Source organism: Micromonas commoda, chromosome 6 (assembly GCF_000090985.2).
Source record: "Micromonas commoda chromosome 6, complete sequence".
NCBI classification, from domain to species: domain Eukaryota; kingdom Viridiplantae; phylum Chlorophyta; class Mamiellophyceae; order Mamiellales; family Mamiellaceae; genus Micromonas; species Micromonas commoda.
This window is the reverse complement of record NC_013043.1, coordinates 1-14,256: the sequence shown is the minus strand read 5'-3', so window position 1 is coordinate 14,256 and position 14,256 is coordinate 1. Positions and strand designations below refer to the sequence as shown.

Below are 14,256 nucleotides of genomic sequence, written 5' to 3'. Positions count from 1 at the left end.
CCGAGACCTCCTCTCCGAGGTCGACCACGATTGTTTTCATGGCGGCTCGACGCCTCCTCGGATACGGTACCGCCGCTGGCGCCGCTGTGGGCGCCGCCGCCTGGGGGATCGTTCAGATGGGAATGCCCGAACCGGCGCTTCCCAGCGAGCCTTGGGCGGACGCGTCCGTGTCGGCCCCGTCCAGACGCGAGCAGCTTCGCAAGCTGCGCGGGAACGAGGAGTTCGACGTCCTCATCATCGGAGGCGGCGCTACGGGCGCGGGTGCGGCGGTCGATGCCGCCACCAGGGGCCTGCGCACGGCGCTCATCGAGGGCGAAGACTTTGGGAGCGGCACCTCCTCGAGGTCCACCAAGCTCGTCCACGGCGGCGTCAGGTACCTGGAGAAGGCCGTCTTCCAGCTCTCGTACGGTCAGCTGAAGCTCGTCTTTGAGGCACTGCACGAGAGAAAGAACCTGCTCCGCAACGCCCCGCACCTGGCGCGTCCCCTGCCCATCGCGACTCCGTGCTACCACGGCTGGGAAGTGCCCTACTACTGGGCCGGGATGAAAGCCTACGACCTCGTCGCGGGCGCCTCCGGGTTGACCATGTCCGGCTTCCGAACCGCCGCCGAGTCCCTCGCGCTCTTCCCCACGCTCGCCGCCGTGCGTAAAGAGGACGGCGCGTCCCTTAAGGGAACCATCGTCTACAGAGACGGACAATTCGACGACGCGAGGCTCAACGTCGCGCTGGCGTGCACCGCCGCGCACGCGGGCGCCGTCGCCGCCAACTACGTCAAGGTGACAGCCCTGGTGAAGGACTTACGCACCGGGCGGGTGGTGGGGGTCAAGGCCAAGGACGTCGTGGACGGCGGGAGGGAGTTCGAGGTACGGGCGAAGGTTGTGCTCAACTGCACGGGGCCGTTCACCGACGCCGTGCGAAAGATGTCCGACGGATCAAGAATGGACATCATGACCCCCGCGGGCGGAGCTCACCTGACCCTCCCCAAACACTTCGCGCCCGACGCCGAGGGTCTCATCGTGCCCAAGACGAAAGACGGTCGCGTGGTGTTCATGCTGCCCTGGCTGGGCGGCGTCATCGCGGGTACCACCGACGCTCTCGCGCCCGTCACGCTGAGGCCCCGAGCGAGCGCGGATGAGGTTGATTTTATCCTCGACTCGATCGCGCCGTACCTCTCCGTGCCGGCGACGCGCGCGGACGTGACGTCGGTGTGGTCCGGCATCAGACCCCTCGCCGCGGACCCGACCCAGAGCGGCACCGAGAACGTCAGCCGCGATCACCTCGTGGTGGACGAGGGCGACGGGATGGTGACGGTGACGGGGGGCAAGTGGACGACGTATCGACTCATGGCTGAGCACGCGGTGGACGCCGCCATCCGAGCCGCCGACAAGGTTCTCCTGGAGCAGGAGCGCCGGACGGTGAAGGAGAGCATGGCGAGTAGGGCCGGTAAGTGCCGGACGACGGACGTCGCGGTCGTCGGCGCGCACGGGTACTCCCCGGACCTTCACGTCAGGTTGCTCGCCTCAAAGTCCTCAAAGTCTGGTGCCAAATCATCCAAACCCGCGGCGCCCGAGCTGGAGGACGCGGCCGTCATGTCGCACCTCGCCAAGTCGTACGGCGACCGCGCTCCGGCCATCGTCGAGCTCGCGAGGAGCGACCCGCGTCGGCTCGCCCGTAGGATCGCCGGTCCCAATCAGCCGGTCATCGCCGCGGAGGTTTTGCACGCGGCGCGGTCGGAGTACTGCCAGACGACGTGCGACTTCGTGGCGAGACGGACGCGGCTGGCGTTCCTGGACGTGGAGGCGGCGCGCGTCGCGGTGCCCGAGGTGAACAAGTTGCTCGCCAAGGAGCTCGGATGGGGATCGTGGAGAGCGGCGAGGGAGCTCAAGGATGCGAACGCCTTGCTGGACACGTTCACGTGCTGATGAGAGGGAGCTGTAAACTTTAACAACACAAAAGTCTTCCACGCACCACGTGAAACCGCATTTTTTCTGCGCCTGCGAACTCCAGGAGTCGTCTTCGTCATCCCGCTTTTGCGCCTCGTGCAGCCAGATCTGGTACTCGCGGACCCCGCGACAGGTTTCGAGCTCAGACACAGACGAACCCGATGGATTACGGCGTTCCCGCAGCGCTCGGCGTGGCGCCCGAACTGATGGAGGAGGTGTCCACCGGGGTGAGCGCCCGCCCGCCCCGTGTTCAAAAAGACGTTCCCTCCCAGATCCGGCCTTCTTTTCGCGAACTTCCCTCCCACGACGCCGTTCGACTGACCCCCGTTCCCTCCTCTGACGAACAGACCACGATCATGGCGTGCGTGTACGACGGTGGAGTCGTCCTGGGAGCCGACAGTAGGACCTCGACGGGGAACTACGTGGCGAACAGAGCCTCGGACAAGATCACGCAGGTGATGGACAACGTCTGGATGTGCCGTTCGGGCTCGGTGCGCGCCCCTCCTCTCCCGTTCCCAACTCGCCCCACGCGGTCCCCACGTCGATGCGATACTTCGCCGGCGTCTCGTTCACTCGTCTCGAACCCGAGGATGACGACCCCGCGGCTCTCACCCTTCGTCGCGGACCCGTCGTACTAACCCTAAAATCCAACACTCAACAACCCAAACAAACAACAGGCTGCGGACACGCAGAACGTGTGCGCGTTCGTGAAGAACGCCGTGGAGGAGCACGGCATCATGAGCGGCAGCGATGAGCCCGGCATGGCGGACGTCAAGCTCGTGGCCAACGTCACGATGCAGATCGCGTACAGGAACAAGGACCGTCTGTCCGCCGGCATGATCATCGCGGGTTGGGACCGACGCGCGGGGCCGCAGGTGTTTGGCATCCCTCTCGGCGGGTCGCTAGAGAAGTGCGACTTCACCCTGGGAGGCAGCGGCAGCGCGTACATCACCGGGTTTTGCGACGATACCTGGAAGCCGGGGATGTCCAGGGAGGAGGCGGAGGCGTGGATCAGGCGCGCCATCTCGATCGCGATATCCCGGGACGCGTCGTCGGGTGGCGTGATCCGCCTGGTCACCATCCACGAAAAGGGAGCGGAGAAGCAGATGTTCGAGCCGGCGCAACACCCGCTGGCCTACGACGAGCTGCCGGTGATTCGCAGGGAGGAGGTCGTCGCTTAGGTTTCTCAGAGTCGGTCGCGCGTTGTGAATGTCGAAAAACAGAACTTGAATTATTACATGCAGATTATGCACAGCTGTGTGCCGATCGCGCCGCGGAGGGAAACCCGCCAAACAATTGTTTGTTTCACCCTCCAGCGCCAACGCGATCGAACCCCGGAAAAAGAAAAGGTACGTCTACTTTTATCATCCATCATCGAGGCAATAACGGCGATCACCTCTGGTTCGCGCCCCCGTTGAGCTGCCCGTTGAACGCCGTCTGGACGTTACCCTCGTACGCCGCGAGCTTCTCCTGCGCCTTGTTCAGCTCTTCGCGCGCAATGAGGAGCTCCTGGAGCGCAGCCTTGGTCATCTCCTTCGCCTTGTTCGCCTCCACCCGCAGCTGCACCTTCTCCTTCTCCGTCGAGATGAGCTTCACCGCGAGCTGCGTCTGCGCCTCCCTGGTGACGCCACCGAAGTCGTCGTCCGCCATGAAGACCCCGCCCTCCGGGACGTCCCAGGGCTCGGGCAGGACGAGCAGGTTGTTGGCGCCATCCTGCCACTTGAAGCCGTTGCCCGGGAGCTTGACGAGGTACTTGTAGAAGAAGACGCCGCCGGCGGGAAGGTCCATCTCGCACTTCCACACGTTGCCCTCGGTCCAAGTCATGGCCACGCCCTGGTTCTGGTCCCAGTTGCCGAGGCGCTCGTCCGAGCCGATGATGAACAAGTCCTCCCCAGGCTTCGTCACGTAGTGCAGGGAGAAGCACACCTTCATGTCGACCTTCTGGCCGACCAGGGAGAGCGCGGTGGCGGCGGCGGGGTCCGCAGCCATGATATCGCGAGCCCTCGCCAGCGCAGCCTCCTTGCTGGGCACCGCGCCGGCGGTCGCGAGCGTACCATTCACCGCGGAGGGCGCCGCGGAGATGGACACCGAGGCATCCGCGTCCCCGTTCCTCTCGGTGCCGACCGCGTCCGCGCGGACGACGTGGCGACCGCGCTTGGCGGGGAAGACGACCGCGGAGGTCTTGGAAGACGCCTTAAGGCCGTGAGCGCGGTGCGCGGCGACCTTGGCGGACGCGGCGGACGCGCTGACGGAGAGGGCGAGGGCCATGATTTCAGACGATTATACGCCGGTTGAAAAGAGATCCGCCTCTTCACGCTCTGGACGACTCACGCGACGGTTCCCGACGTCCGAAACAGACGCGGACTGCTGAGGGACACGCCGACGAGACTTGTGTCTGCGCTGGCGGGTGTGATTAGCGTTCGCGTCCGGATGGTGGTCCGTGCGCGCGCCGATCTTTACGCGGGGGGCGCCGCACGTGGATCGGAAAATAACTCGGTTCTGTTCCCCTATTCGTATGGGTATCGTGACTGACACCTGGACGCCAGGTTCAAAGGCCAGGAATGAAAGTACAAAGCGTCCTGCACAGCGTTTCGGTCGATTTTCGGAGCGTCCTCGAAGATTTTCAAACGCGAGAGTTTGACTTTTTCGTGACACGATTGGACGAGGCTCGCGGATTCACGCTGTGGGCCAATGGAACGCGCGGATCTCTCAGAGGCGGGAAAAACGCAAGATTCGAGTTGTTTTTGATTTTTCGGAAGCGCGCCACTGCAGCCCCACTGCCAACATGGCGGGAACCAGACGGATCGAATCGAACATGAGATGTCGGGCTCCGGCCACGTGAACAAAATTTTAGCCAGACTGCCAGCCCATAGGATTTCGTGACGCTTTTGCTCTCGGCAACTCCGAAATATCTTCTTCGCGTTCATTCAAAACGGGGTTCGTCAGGGGCGGTCCGGGGCGGGCGAGAGAAGACCGGGGGGCGATGAGACGGACGCGTCGGAGGGTTTTCCAACGCACAGACGTCAAAATCGCCTCGGCGGCTCGTCGCTATACTGGTGGCTACGGGTGATGAGCGTCCACCAAAACAGGAGCTGCTGCTTTCACAGCTGCTCATTCATCAACTACCGCATCGACGACATCAGATGCGTTACCTGGCTACAAGCAAGCTGAGCTAGTCCACTTGCTGCGTCAACACCGCGATTCGGTTCCGTCCGAAATCGAGCACCAACGTGCACCCTCGGAAAAGGTCCGCGCACAGGGCGCCGTCCGCGTGAGGACTCAACGCCAGGTCCGGCGGGTCGCCCGACGTGTGCGTCAGCGCTCGAACCGTCTCGAACCTCCCACCCGCAAACTCGACGCGCCTCAGCCTGCCCGTGACAACCTCCGGCTCGACCATCGCGAGCCTGCTCCGCTCCTCTCCCGGTCCCGACATCACGCCGCCCGGCTGCAAACCCACCGTGCGCTCCACCATCTTCCACTCCTTCGCCGCGCGCGCCGAGACGATAGCCCCGGCGCCGCCGGCGCCGAGTGACAGTCGGAAGAGACGACCTTCCCAACCCGACCCGTCTGTTGCGGGGTTTTCGGGCCCAGCCCCGGTGCCAGCCTGCGGTCCTCCTCGCGGCAGCTTCTGCTCGAGCGAGGGTTCCGGGGTGAGCCCGTCGTCCGCGACGGTGAGCTTCACGCGGACGTGCGGCACGCCTTGGATCCACTCCACGCGCTGCCACGCCGCGCGCACCCGGTCGGTGGGCTCGTATTTGGCCGGGTCGAAGCAGAAGACGTCGAACGACGGCGCGGTGGGCGATCCCGGGACACGTCGCGGCGCCCTGAGTTCCACGACGCAGTGCTGCAGAAAGTCCGTCCCCAGCACGCCGACGAGCCCGCCGCCCGCGGAGGGGTCCGAACCGACCGGCGCGGGCGGCGTCCTTAGCGCCGCGGCGAGCGACTGCTCCATGTACACCGGCGCGGGGACGTCGACGCATCCCGCCGAGATGGTCGTGCCCCGCCGCATCGCCCCGCTGAGCGCCGCCGCGGAGACTCCAACCACGGACAGCTCGCCAAACGCGGGCATGCCGAGGCGGTCCGCGACGGAAGGCTCAATCGCGAACCCCGCGCAAGACGTGTCCAGGACGAACCAGCCCGGCGACGCCTGACCGTTCAGACGCGGCGCTACGAGCACGTGACCTCCCTCTCCCCTCGCCGCGGGAACCGCCGCCGCCGCTTCTGTGACGCCCGCGTCGTTCAGACTGTACGTCGGAACCGGCCACCTGTCGTCGTCCGTCGGGTACCCCTCGTACGGCTGCGAGAATATTTTGGACGACGACTTCTCCCCGTCGAGTATCGACGCGGTCCTCTTCGCGCGGTACACGCACGAGTTCCCAGCCGGATGCGTCTGGTGCGACACTCCCGGCACGAGCAACCCCACATCCGACCTGCTCCACTCACCGAACACCCACGCCTCCACGCCCTCGGGTGTGGCCAGCTCGCACCTGTGCGGCACCCAGCCGTCGTCGCCGCCGACGTTTACGCGATGCAGCCACACTCGCGCGCCGACCGAGCCTCCTCGACAGGCCACGGCGACGAGCGCACCGTCACCCGACGGGATCGGTGGCGGCGCGCCCGCTCGCTTCACCTCACGGACGCTCGCTCGAGAGACGGCGTCCCCAAACTTGTTCCTACCCCCTTTGCGGCCACCCTTATTACCCCGGTCTTTGCCCCGCCGCCCTGAGGGCCCCGACTTGTTTCCCGGCTCTGATGGCTCTGCGAACGAAGCCGACATCGAGAGTTTGGGTACCATCGTGTGTTCCTCCACCAGTGCCCTCAGCGGCACCCTCGGCCCGCGGATCAGCTTGAGCAACAGCCTACGCCTCGCGGCTTGGCCGTTGAGCCACTGCCCGCTGCGTATCCACGATATGAGCAGCGATCGGTGCGCGCCGTCGAACGTCGTCGCTCGACACGTCCCGGACCCGAGCTCGGTTTCCCACGCGACGTCAGCCTCAGGGTCGTATCCCGACTGGAACAGCATGGGCGGGACCTTACTTTCGGCCGTTTCGCCGGTGTCGAGCGAGATTTCATCGCGGAATCCCATGCCATCGGACGACGCGTCGAACGTCAGCGACCACGACGCCGTTAACCCAAGGCAGATGCCGTCGCCCCCGACGGTGATGAGACCTCGGGGCCCGTCGGGGCTATCCGGGTCGGAGCTCCCGCGCCTGGTAGCCTCAGCAGCGGCGAGTAGCTCGAGTATACCGTCGTCCTCGGACGCATCGAGAGCCAGTGATGCGCCCCTCGGCGTCCTCGTCCACGCTGACGCGGTCCGCCCAAAGGCAAAGGCGACGGCGTGCGCTTTTTCGCTTAACCGGATGGAAGCGCACCTGTGTCCCTCCGGAGGAATCGGGGAACGTCGACGGTAGCTCCGTGATCGTGTCGTCGACGCGAACAACCCGCCCATCGACGCGGTGGCATCGACGGATGCACCACCGGCGACAGCCATCGATCGTCAAGCGCTCCAGAGTGTGGGCGCTCCGTCGCGAGATTATCCAAAAGTGCGGCCGCGCCGGGCGAGCCATGCTCGGCTGGTTTCGAAGTCTCGATTTCGAAGTTCGGTTGCCAAATCGAGCTTTGCTCCCACCGCGAATCACAGAAGGTCTGGCGCGCTCGGGTGTCGACGGCGTGCGAGATGTCCACCTTGACCGTGGTCACGCGGCCGGCCAGGCCCGACGATGCGGTCCAGCTCGATGGGTTCGTCGACGGGTGCGTCCCCGACGCGCCCCCAACCCCGCGACTCGGTCCCCCAAGCCGTGATTTCTTCACCTCCGACGATTTTCATCACGTCAAGACCCGCGCTGACGATCGGCACCCCTCCCCTCACGTTCAGATCGCATCAGGGCAAGGTCTACGGCAGGTTCAACCTCGGTCAGCTCATTGAGAACGCGACAGCGACAGTGGTAGTGATCGACCCCAAACACGACGACGCAGTGGTGGGCTTCCTCTCCGTCACCCGCGATATCCCCCTTCCATTTGGCGTTCCCAAGGATCGGGGACTTGAGCGGATGCAGTGGGCAAAAAGCGAAGCCTCCGCGGTGGGTTACCCGTCAGACGTCGCCGCCTGGGTCGCAGGGTGCGGCGTGAAGGCGGGTTACGAGAAGGTCGCCGTGGCGCCCATGCTGAAGGCTGCTTTCCAGCTGCTCCCTCACCTCGACGCCGTCCTCATCGCCGCGCCGCCGGAGGTTGAGCGCGAACCGGTGGGAACTTCCTTCGTGAAGATGGCGAGGACGATGAAGTTTGCGTTGTACGCCGCGTCCAGGGAAAGCGTGTTACCCCGCCTGAGGGTGAGACTCGCGCGGGTGGACGACCACGACGATCTGCTGCCCTTGGTGGCGTCGGCGGCGAACGACCCGTACGCGGCGGGCGGACCTCTGTCGCGCCTTCCGGGTGGGTCCGAAGCATCAACCTCCGATCGTGCTTCCGGGGGGATGGGAGACGAATACGCGCTCGCGACGCTCATATCGAGGGCGCTCGATGACCCCGGTAAGAAGTGCGTGCTGGTCGCGGAGGCTGAGGAAGGAAAAACTGGCAAGATGTCCTTCGTCGGCGTGATGGCGGTGGAAGCCGTCGACGTCGAGGAGGCGGCTTCGCTCGCTGGTAAGTACGACCTGGCAGCTTACGACAACCTCATGCCGGCGCCGGATGACGACGGCCCGGGCGACGGAAACGATGAGGATAACGCGACGAAGGAGCCGGTGGCGATCCGGGTCACGATGCTGTGCGTCGACGGGGCGTACGAGAGTCAATCTGCCGATTTCCTCGATCACGCTTTCGATGCCTTCCCGGAAAAGGACTTTTGTGTTCTGACCCTGCCGCCGCAAGCGCCCGAGCTTCCACTCGCCACTCTCGCCATGCGCAGGGTCGCGCCGACGGACCCCGAAGCGGACGATGCTCTGCACGCGTGCCACCGCGCGGGTCAGCTCCGCGGTTTCACCGTCAGACTCGCCAAGGATGACGACTATGAGGAGGTTTGGGATTTGCTCGAGGGGATGTCGGACCAGGAGGAGCTCTGCACCGCGTTCGCAGACGCCGCCGCGACGTCCAACACGTCCCAAGCTGCGGTCGTGGCCATCTGCGAAGGTCAAGTGGTTGGATACGCGACGGTCACCCTGGGAACTGAAATCAGCTCGCTGGCGCAGTGCTTCGACCTCACCAAGGTTGTCGACGTCGGCGCTCACGGGCAGAGCGCGTTTGTCGAACTGGAAGATTGCGTGATGAACCCAATCTTCGCGCACAAACGCAGATTCGTGATGTGCGAGGCGATGCGCCTGTCGCGCGCTACGTGTGTCCTGTACCAGCTCGCGCCGGGAGAGGAAGAACCTCCGCCCCCGGATGTGGTCTCCCTGGACTTCCGACTCGTCGCCGGCAGACGGTCGCACACCGGATTTGACGCGCACTTTGCGCTCTACGCCTTCACCAATCGCATATCAAACTCGCCGCGAGCCGCGATCAACTCTAGGATCGTGGTAGTGGGCTCCAACGAGGCTGCGCTCGCGGTGTTGGACAGACTGTTGACCAACAATCAATGCGCTTTCAACAACGTCACGCTGGTCACCAACGGGGGACTCGCCGTCGGCGGCGTCGCGTCGAGATATAACCGCGCGTCCATCGCGAAACTCGCGCTGGAGAATGGAGGTGGAAACACGAGCACGGGCGCCGCCGGCGTCGCTCTCGCCGACGCGGCGGTTGTTGGTCTGGATAGGGAGGGGAGATGCGTCTATCTCGACGACGACAGCATGCTCATGTACGAAATGCTGGTCCTAGTTCCCGGGCGGGGGGACCAGACCCGGCACAGGCTCGGTCTCACGCTCGAGGATGAGACTCCCGTGGAACGCGTCGTGGACCTGATGGCGAACCTGACGAAGGAGGATGCGCAGCGTCTAAAGGCGGTGATCGTGTACGGTGATACGATGGAAGCGATCGGTGCCGCGCGAAGGCTGCTAACCGCGGGGGTGCCCGCGGCGGCGTTGCGAGTGGTCTCGCCCACCGAGGAGGGCACGCTTTTCGCCGTCGCGGAAGCGGCTGCGTCGAAACTGAGGGCGACGGAATCTCATACCGTCGCCGGGCAGCCGGCGCCCGAGAAAGGTCTGACGCTGACTGGCGCGTCGGCAGTTCCGGGTGGGGGTGTGCACGCCGTGTTCTCGAGGGCGGCCACGGGGGAGTCGGTCGAGATGGATGCCGACTTTTTGGTCGCGTGCGACCGCGGCGATTGCGACCCGGCCCTGTTCAAGTGCCTCAACGACGCGGAGATTGTGTACGACGGTCACGTTGTGATTGACGCCGCGTTTCGAACCAACGATCCGGACGTGTACGCCACCGGGGACATCGCCAAGTTTTCGCGGAGGTACGCGACGGCGGGGGGGAAGTTACAGCCGCTCGACCGCCACGATCCGAAGGAGAGCGGCTTTCTCCTCGCGGATTCGCTCATCGACCGGGTTCGGGGCGTGCGACCGAGGGACGCGCCTCCCGCATTCAACGCGCCGAAGTGCGAGAGCGTCATCCTTCCGGGCAAGTGCCAGTTCCTGTTCGTCGCGAGGCCCGCGCGTTTCGAGCGACCGTCGTGGGACGCGCCGCCCGGTGGACGCGCCATCGAGACTCGGTCCGACGAGCGCGGCTACGCGAGGATCGACGTCGACGCGGATGGGATCGTGTCGGCGTTCTACTACTGCGGCGACGTGAAGGTTGACTCTCAGAGGATGGGTTGCATCGTGGGTCTGCCGGTGAGCTACCTCGGGGAGGACCTTTCATCCGCGGCGTGTCTGTTGACGCATCTGGACCAGGACGCGTTCGCGGCTGTGTTTCACGAGGGGTTCGCGCAAGCGCACCGGAGCGCGGTCACGCTCCTGTCGGCTCCCAAAGATGCGCTGGCGGAGAGTTTCCTGGGTGCTCAGAACGATGGGGCGATGGTGCAGGATATCGTCATCGACTTCGTCAGGCGACACGCATCAGACCTGCCCATGCTGGCCATCCCGTCTCGTGCATAAGCGCCTTAAGATTTAGCTAATGTTAGCCAGCCAGAGATATACAGAGATATGTGGGTAGCTCCATGGTGGCCAGTCATGTCAGGGATGTTTTTATATATAGAGACCCGTAGACTCGGCCCGGTTGTTCCGGTTTAGGGTTGTTTGTTGGGACTTAACCTAGACAAAACAACGCGCACTTAGGTCCGTCGCACTTAGGTTCGCCTCCGACGACGACGCTTTGGAAACAACGTGTCAACACACGCACCGAACCCGGCAATCCAAAAAGCGCCGCGTGCTCGCGGAGGCCGGCCCTCGGCATCTTCGGACTGTGTTTCGGAGTGGATTCGATTCGATCGTCGGGAGAGAATTAAACGGGATGCCTCTTTCCCCAACGCCCCCGACGATGACGCGCGATTCGAACGGCGGAGTAGGAGGGCGGGTGCAGTTGCCGTTCGACACTTACGGGTTGCGCCGTCATAATGGGCTCCCGCTCGAGGAGTATTACCACAGCGTTGAAAACGTCCCGGATCTCGCCGCTCGGGGCGTCTCCCAAGAGTTGTACCGGCGAATCTTCGTCAACGAGCTCGCGCAGGTGACTGGACTGGAGATGCCGCCACGTGACGAGGACGCAGTGAAACGACAGGTGTGTGCCGCTTGGCTCGCTGCCTTTGTCTGTTTTCCCGTTGGTCTGCCATACTGCTGTTGGATAACGCATCGAGAGAGGGCGAGAGTACAGGCGTTCGACGCGGATCTGCGCGCTTGGCAAGCAAACGCCACCGAGCAGCTGCGCGCCATCGTACCCGGCGCCGTCGTCAAGACGCGGATGCGAGTCAAGGGTGAATATCAAATCGTGGGAAGGGAACAAGGCGAAGTGAAAAAAAGTTACGTGCCGACTTCCACAGAACGGTCCATCGTCATTGCCCTGACCCCGGAGGAAGGTTCGCTGCTGCAAGACGAGCCTCACATCTCCGGCGACGCCGATAATATCCCTCCCCAATGCATGTGCGTGTTCTGCGCGTGCGAGGGACGACCCGACGGTTCCTGCGAGGGCGAGACGTTGTGCTGTTGCAAGTTCACGGTGAAGCCCGGCGCGCCCGAGGGCTTGGACTATTACGAGTGGAAACGAGACGAACGATGCGCCGTCCCCGTCTGATGAGAGAAGGCAAGATGGTGATATTCCGAAGTTCGAAGAGGTTGCCTTCGGAGGAGGAGGGCAGGTCGCGATGGAGCCGTCCATGACGAAGTTCGCTGTGTTCGCGGTGTTCTCTGCCGTCGTGTCCATCATCGTGGTCGTTTACCTCGCGATGCTGGTCATCAGATCCAACATGTAGACTACATTTATGTCTTTGATCGATCCGTTTGATTGAGAAAAAATTGCGTTTGCCTAATTGTACTTGTATCAACTCGAAACGCTCACCCACTAGTTGGCGGCCTTCGCGCTCGTCGCCTCGTCCACCAGGTACACAAGTCCGCGGAAGTTCACGTCGGAGTGGTTGGACAGGCTCATCCCAGGGTCTGGAGCTGGAGCATTGTGACCCAAGAGAAAATTTCCACATGCACTCACATTCAAGGATTCGGTTCGCTTGTTCCGAGAAAACTTATCGTTTGGCGAAAGCCACAAGTCGTAGTGCGGCCGTCACAACCCAGCCGCGCGTTGCAACACGTATCGCCGCGATATGGACAACCTGAAGGCCAGCCTTGGTCATCTCCCCGTCGAGCTCCGGGCGCTCGTCCTGTCTCATATCGAGCAGGTCAAAACGCGGCAGATACTGGTGCTCAGCTCGACGTTTCGGAAGGCTTTTTCGCTGCCCGGGGCTTTGCCGCGGACTTTCGACTTCGAGGGGGTCGCGGGCGATGGTATCGCCAAATGCCTTGTTCGTCTGCTGGATGACGATCGCGTGCGGTCGCTGGGGAAGGAGCGCGCGGTGGAGCTCATAGGGGTGTGCAAGGACCGCCTCTGCGAGTACGCCTGCGGACGGAACTTCGAGGTTCTGAAGTGGGCTCATAACGAGCTGGACCTTCGGTGGGCGCCGTATCCTGCCGGGCGCGTGAGCGACGACATCCTCGTGCTTCGCGTGCTACGCGAGACATGGTCGGCACTAAAGGGGCGTTGGCCGGAAGGCGAAGGGCCTGAGGGGTGGGACGGAGTGGGGATGGTCGACGGCGGCGTGGCGGAGCTCGAGTTGGACGAGGTTAGCCTGACCAGAGCCGTGCCGGCAGAGGTTTGGCGCCTGAGTGCGATGAGGAAGTTGAGCCTCCCCAAAAATCAGCTGACGTGCGTGCCGGCGGAGATCGGGCAGCTCACGTCGCTGGAGATGTTAAACCTCAACTACAATCAGCTGACGAGCTTGCCGGCGGAGGTCGGGCAGCTCACGGCGCTAAAGGAGTTGTCCCTCTACGGCAATCAGCTGACGAGCGTGCCGGCGGAGATTGGACAGCTCGCGTCGCTGACGGAGTTGAACCTCGGCGGCGGTAAGCAGCTGACAAGCGTGCCGGCGGAGGTCGGGCAGCTCACGTCGCTGGAGAGGTTGTGGCTTCACGACAATCGGCTGACGAGCGTGCCGGCTGAGATTGGACAGCTCGCGTCGCTGAGGGAGTTGTGGCTCAACTACAATCAGCTGACGAGTGTGCCGGCGGAGATCGGGCAGCTCAGGTCGCTGAGGTGGTTGTTCCTCAACGACAATCGGCTGACGAGCGTGCCGGCGGATATCGGGCAGCTCACGTCGCTGGAGGGGTTGTGGCTTCACGCCAATCAGCTGACGAGCGTGCCGGCGGAGATTGGGCAGCTCACGTCGCTGGAGAAGTTGTACCTCGGCGACAATCGGCTGACGAGCGTGCCGGCTGCGATACGCGAGCTCAGAGCGGCGGGCTGCCATGCGGAGCTGGATAACGGCGTGACGGTGGACGAGTGATCGCAGCACTTCTCAGCGTAGGCGTGTCGCGCGATAGTAGATTGTAAGTAACACGATGTGAACAAAGCCTCATCGGTCGTCTCTCCTCGCTCGCGGCGACGGCACAACAGCCAGGGTTTCCTGAGGTTGACCTTAGGGTAAGGGTATGCTTGAGGGTATGCTTGAGGGTTAGGGTTTAGGGTTTAGGGTTTAGGGTTTAGGGTTTAGGGTTTAGGGTTTAGGGTTTAGGGTTTAGGGTTTAGGGTTTAGGGTTTAGGGTTTAGGGTTTTAGGGTTTAGGGTTTAGGGTTTAGGGTTTTAGGGTTTAGGGTTTAGGGTTTAGGGTTTAGGGTTTAGGGTTTAGGGTTTAGGGTTTAGGGTTTAGGGTTTAGGGTTTAGGGTTTAGGGTTTAGGG

The 14,256-nt window shown here is 63.4% G+C and overlaps 7 protein-coding genes across 7 annotated transcripts; 5 read left to right on the top strand and 2 right to left on the bottom strand.

Moving 5' to 3' along the window:
* Positions 1-122: 122 nt before the first annotated feature.
* Positions 123-1,922, top strand: MICPUN_82879 (predicted protein; the record flags this gene model as incomplete). Its single annotated transcript, XM_002503025.1, has 2 exons — positions 123-1,388; positions 1,425-1,922. The coding sequence occupies 2 exons, from the start codon at positions 123-125 to the stop codon at positions 1,920-1,922; spliced, it is 1,764 nt and encodes a 587-aa protein (XP_002503071.1).
* Positions 1,923-2,066: 144 nt separating this feature from the next.
* On the top strand, positions 2,067-3,208 carry MICPUN_59004 (predicted protein). The gene is made up of 3 exons (XM_002503024.1): positions 2,067-2,170; positions 2,291-2,434; positions 2,621-3,208. Exons 1-3 carry the CDS (start codon positions 2,105-2,107, stop codon positions 3,122-3,124), a joined length of 714 nt encoding a protein of 237 aa, XP_002503070.1. The 5' UTR covers positions 2,067-2,104; the 3' UTR covers positions 3,125-3,208.
* MICPUN_59003 (carbohydrate-binding module family 20 protein) lies at positions 3,154-4,380 on the bottom strand. The gene has a single exon (XM_002502674.1). It carries the CDS (start codon positions 4,209-4,211, stop codon positions 3,336-3,338), a length of 876 nt encoding a protein of 291 aa, XP_002502720.1. The 5' UTR covers positions 4,212-4,380; the 3' UTR covers positions 3,154-3,335.
* A 735-nt stretch (positions 4,381-5,115) lies between these two features.
* On the bottom strand, positions 5,116-7,434 carry MICPUN_100802 (predicted protein; the record flags this gene model as incomplete). The annotated part of the gene is made up of 1 exon (XM_002502673.1): positions 5,116-7,434. The coding sequence occupies one exon, from the start codon at positions 7,432-7,434 to the stop codon at positions 5,116-5,118; it is 2,319 nt and encodes a 772-aa protein (XP_002502719.1).
* Positions 7,435-7,620: 186 nt separating this feature from the next.
* Positions 7,621-10,972, top strand: MICPUN_59001 (predicted protein; the record flags this gene model as incomplete). The annotated part of the gene is made up of 2 exons (XM_002503023.1): positions 7,621-7,694; positions 7,819-10,972. The coding sequence occupies 2 exons, from the start codon at positions 7,621-7,623 to the stop codon at positions 10,970-10,972; spliced, it is 3,228 nt and encodes a 1,075-aa protein (XP_002503069.1).
* A 382-nt stretch (positions 10,973-11,354) lies between these two features.
* On the top strand, positions 11,355-12,104 carry MICPUN_59000 (predicted protein; the record flags this gene model as incomplete). The annotated part of the gene is made up of 1 exon (XM_002503022.1): positions 11,355-12,104. One exon carries the CDS (start codon positions 11,355-11,357, stop codon positions 12,102-12,104), a length of 750 nt encoding a protein of 249 aa, XP_002503068.1.
* A 1,000-nt stretch (positions 12,105-13,104) lies between these two features.
* Positions 13,105-13,863, top strand: MICPUN_82436 (predicted protein; the record flags this gene model as incomplete). The annotated part of the gene is made up of 1 exon (XM_002503021.1): positions 13,105-13,863. One exon carries the CDS (start codon positions 13,105-13,107, stop codon positions 13,861-13,863), a length of 759 nt encoding a protein of 252 aa, XP_002503067.1.
* Between the last annotated feature and the right edge of the window lie 393 nt (positions 13,864-14,256).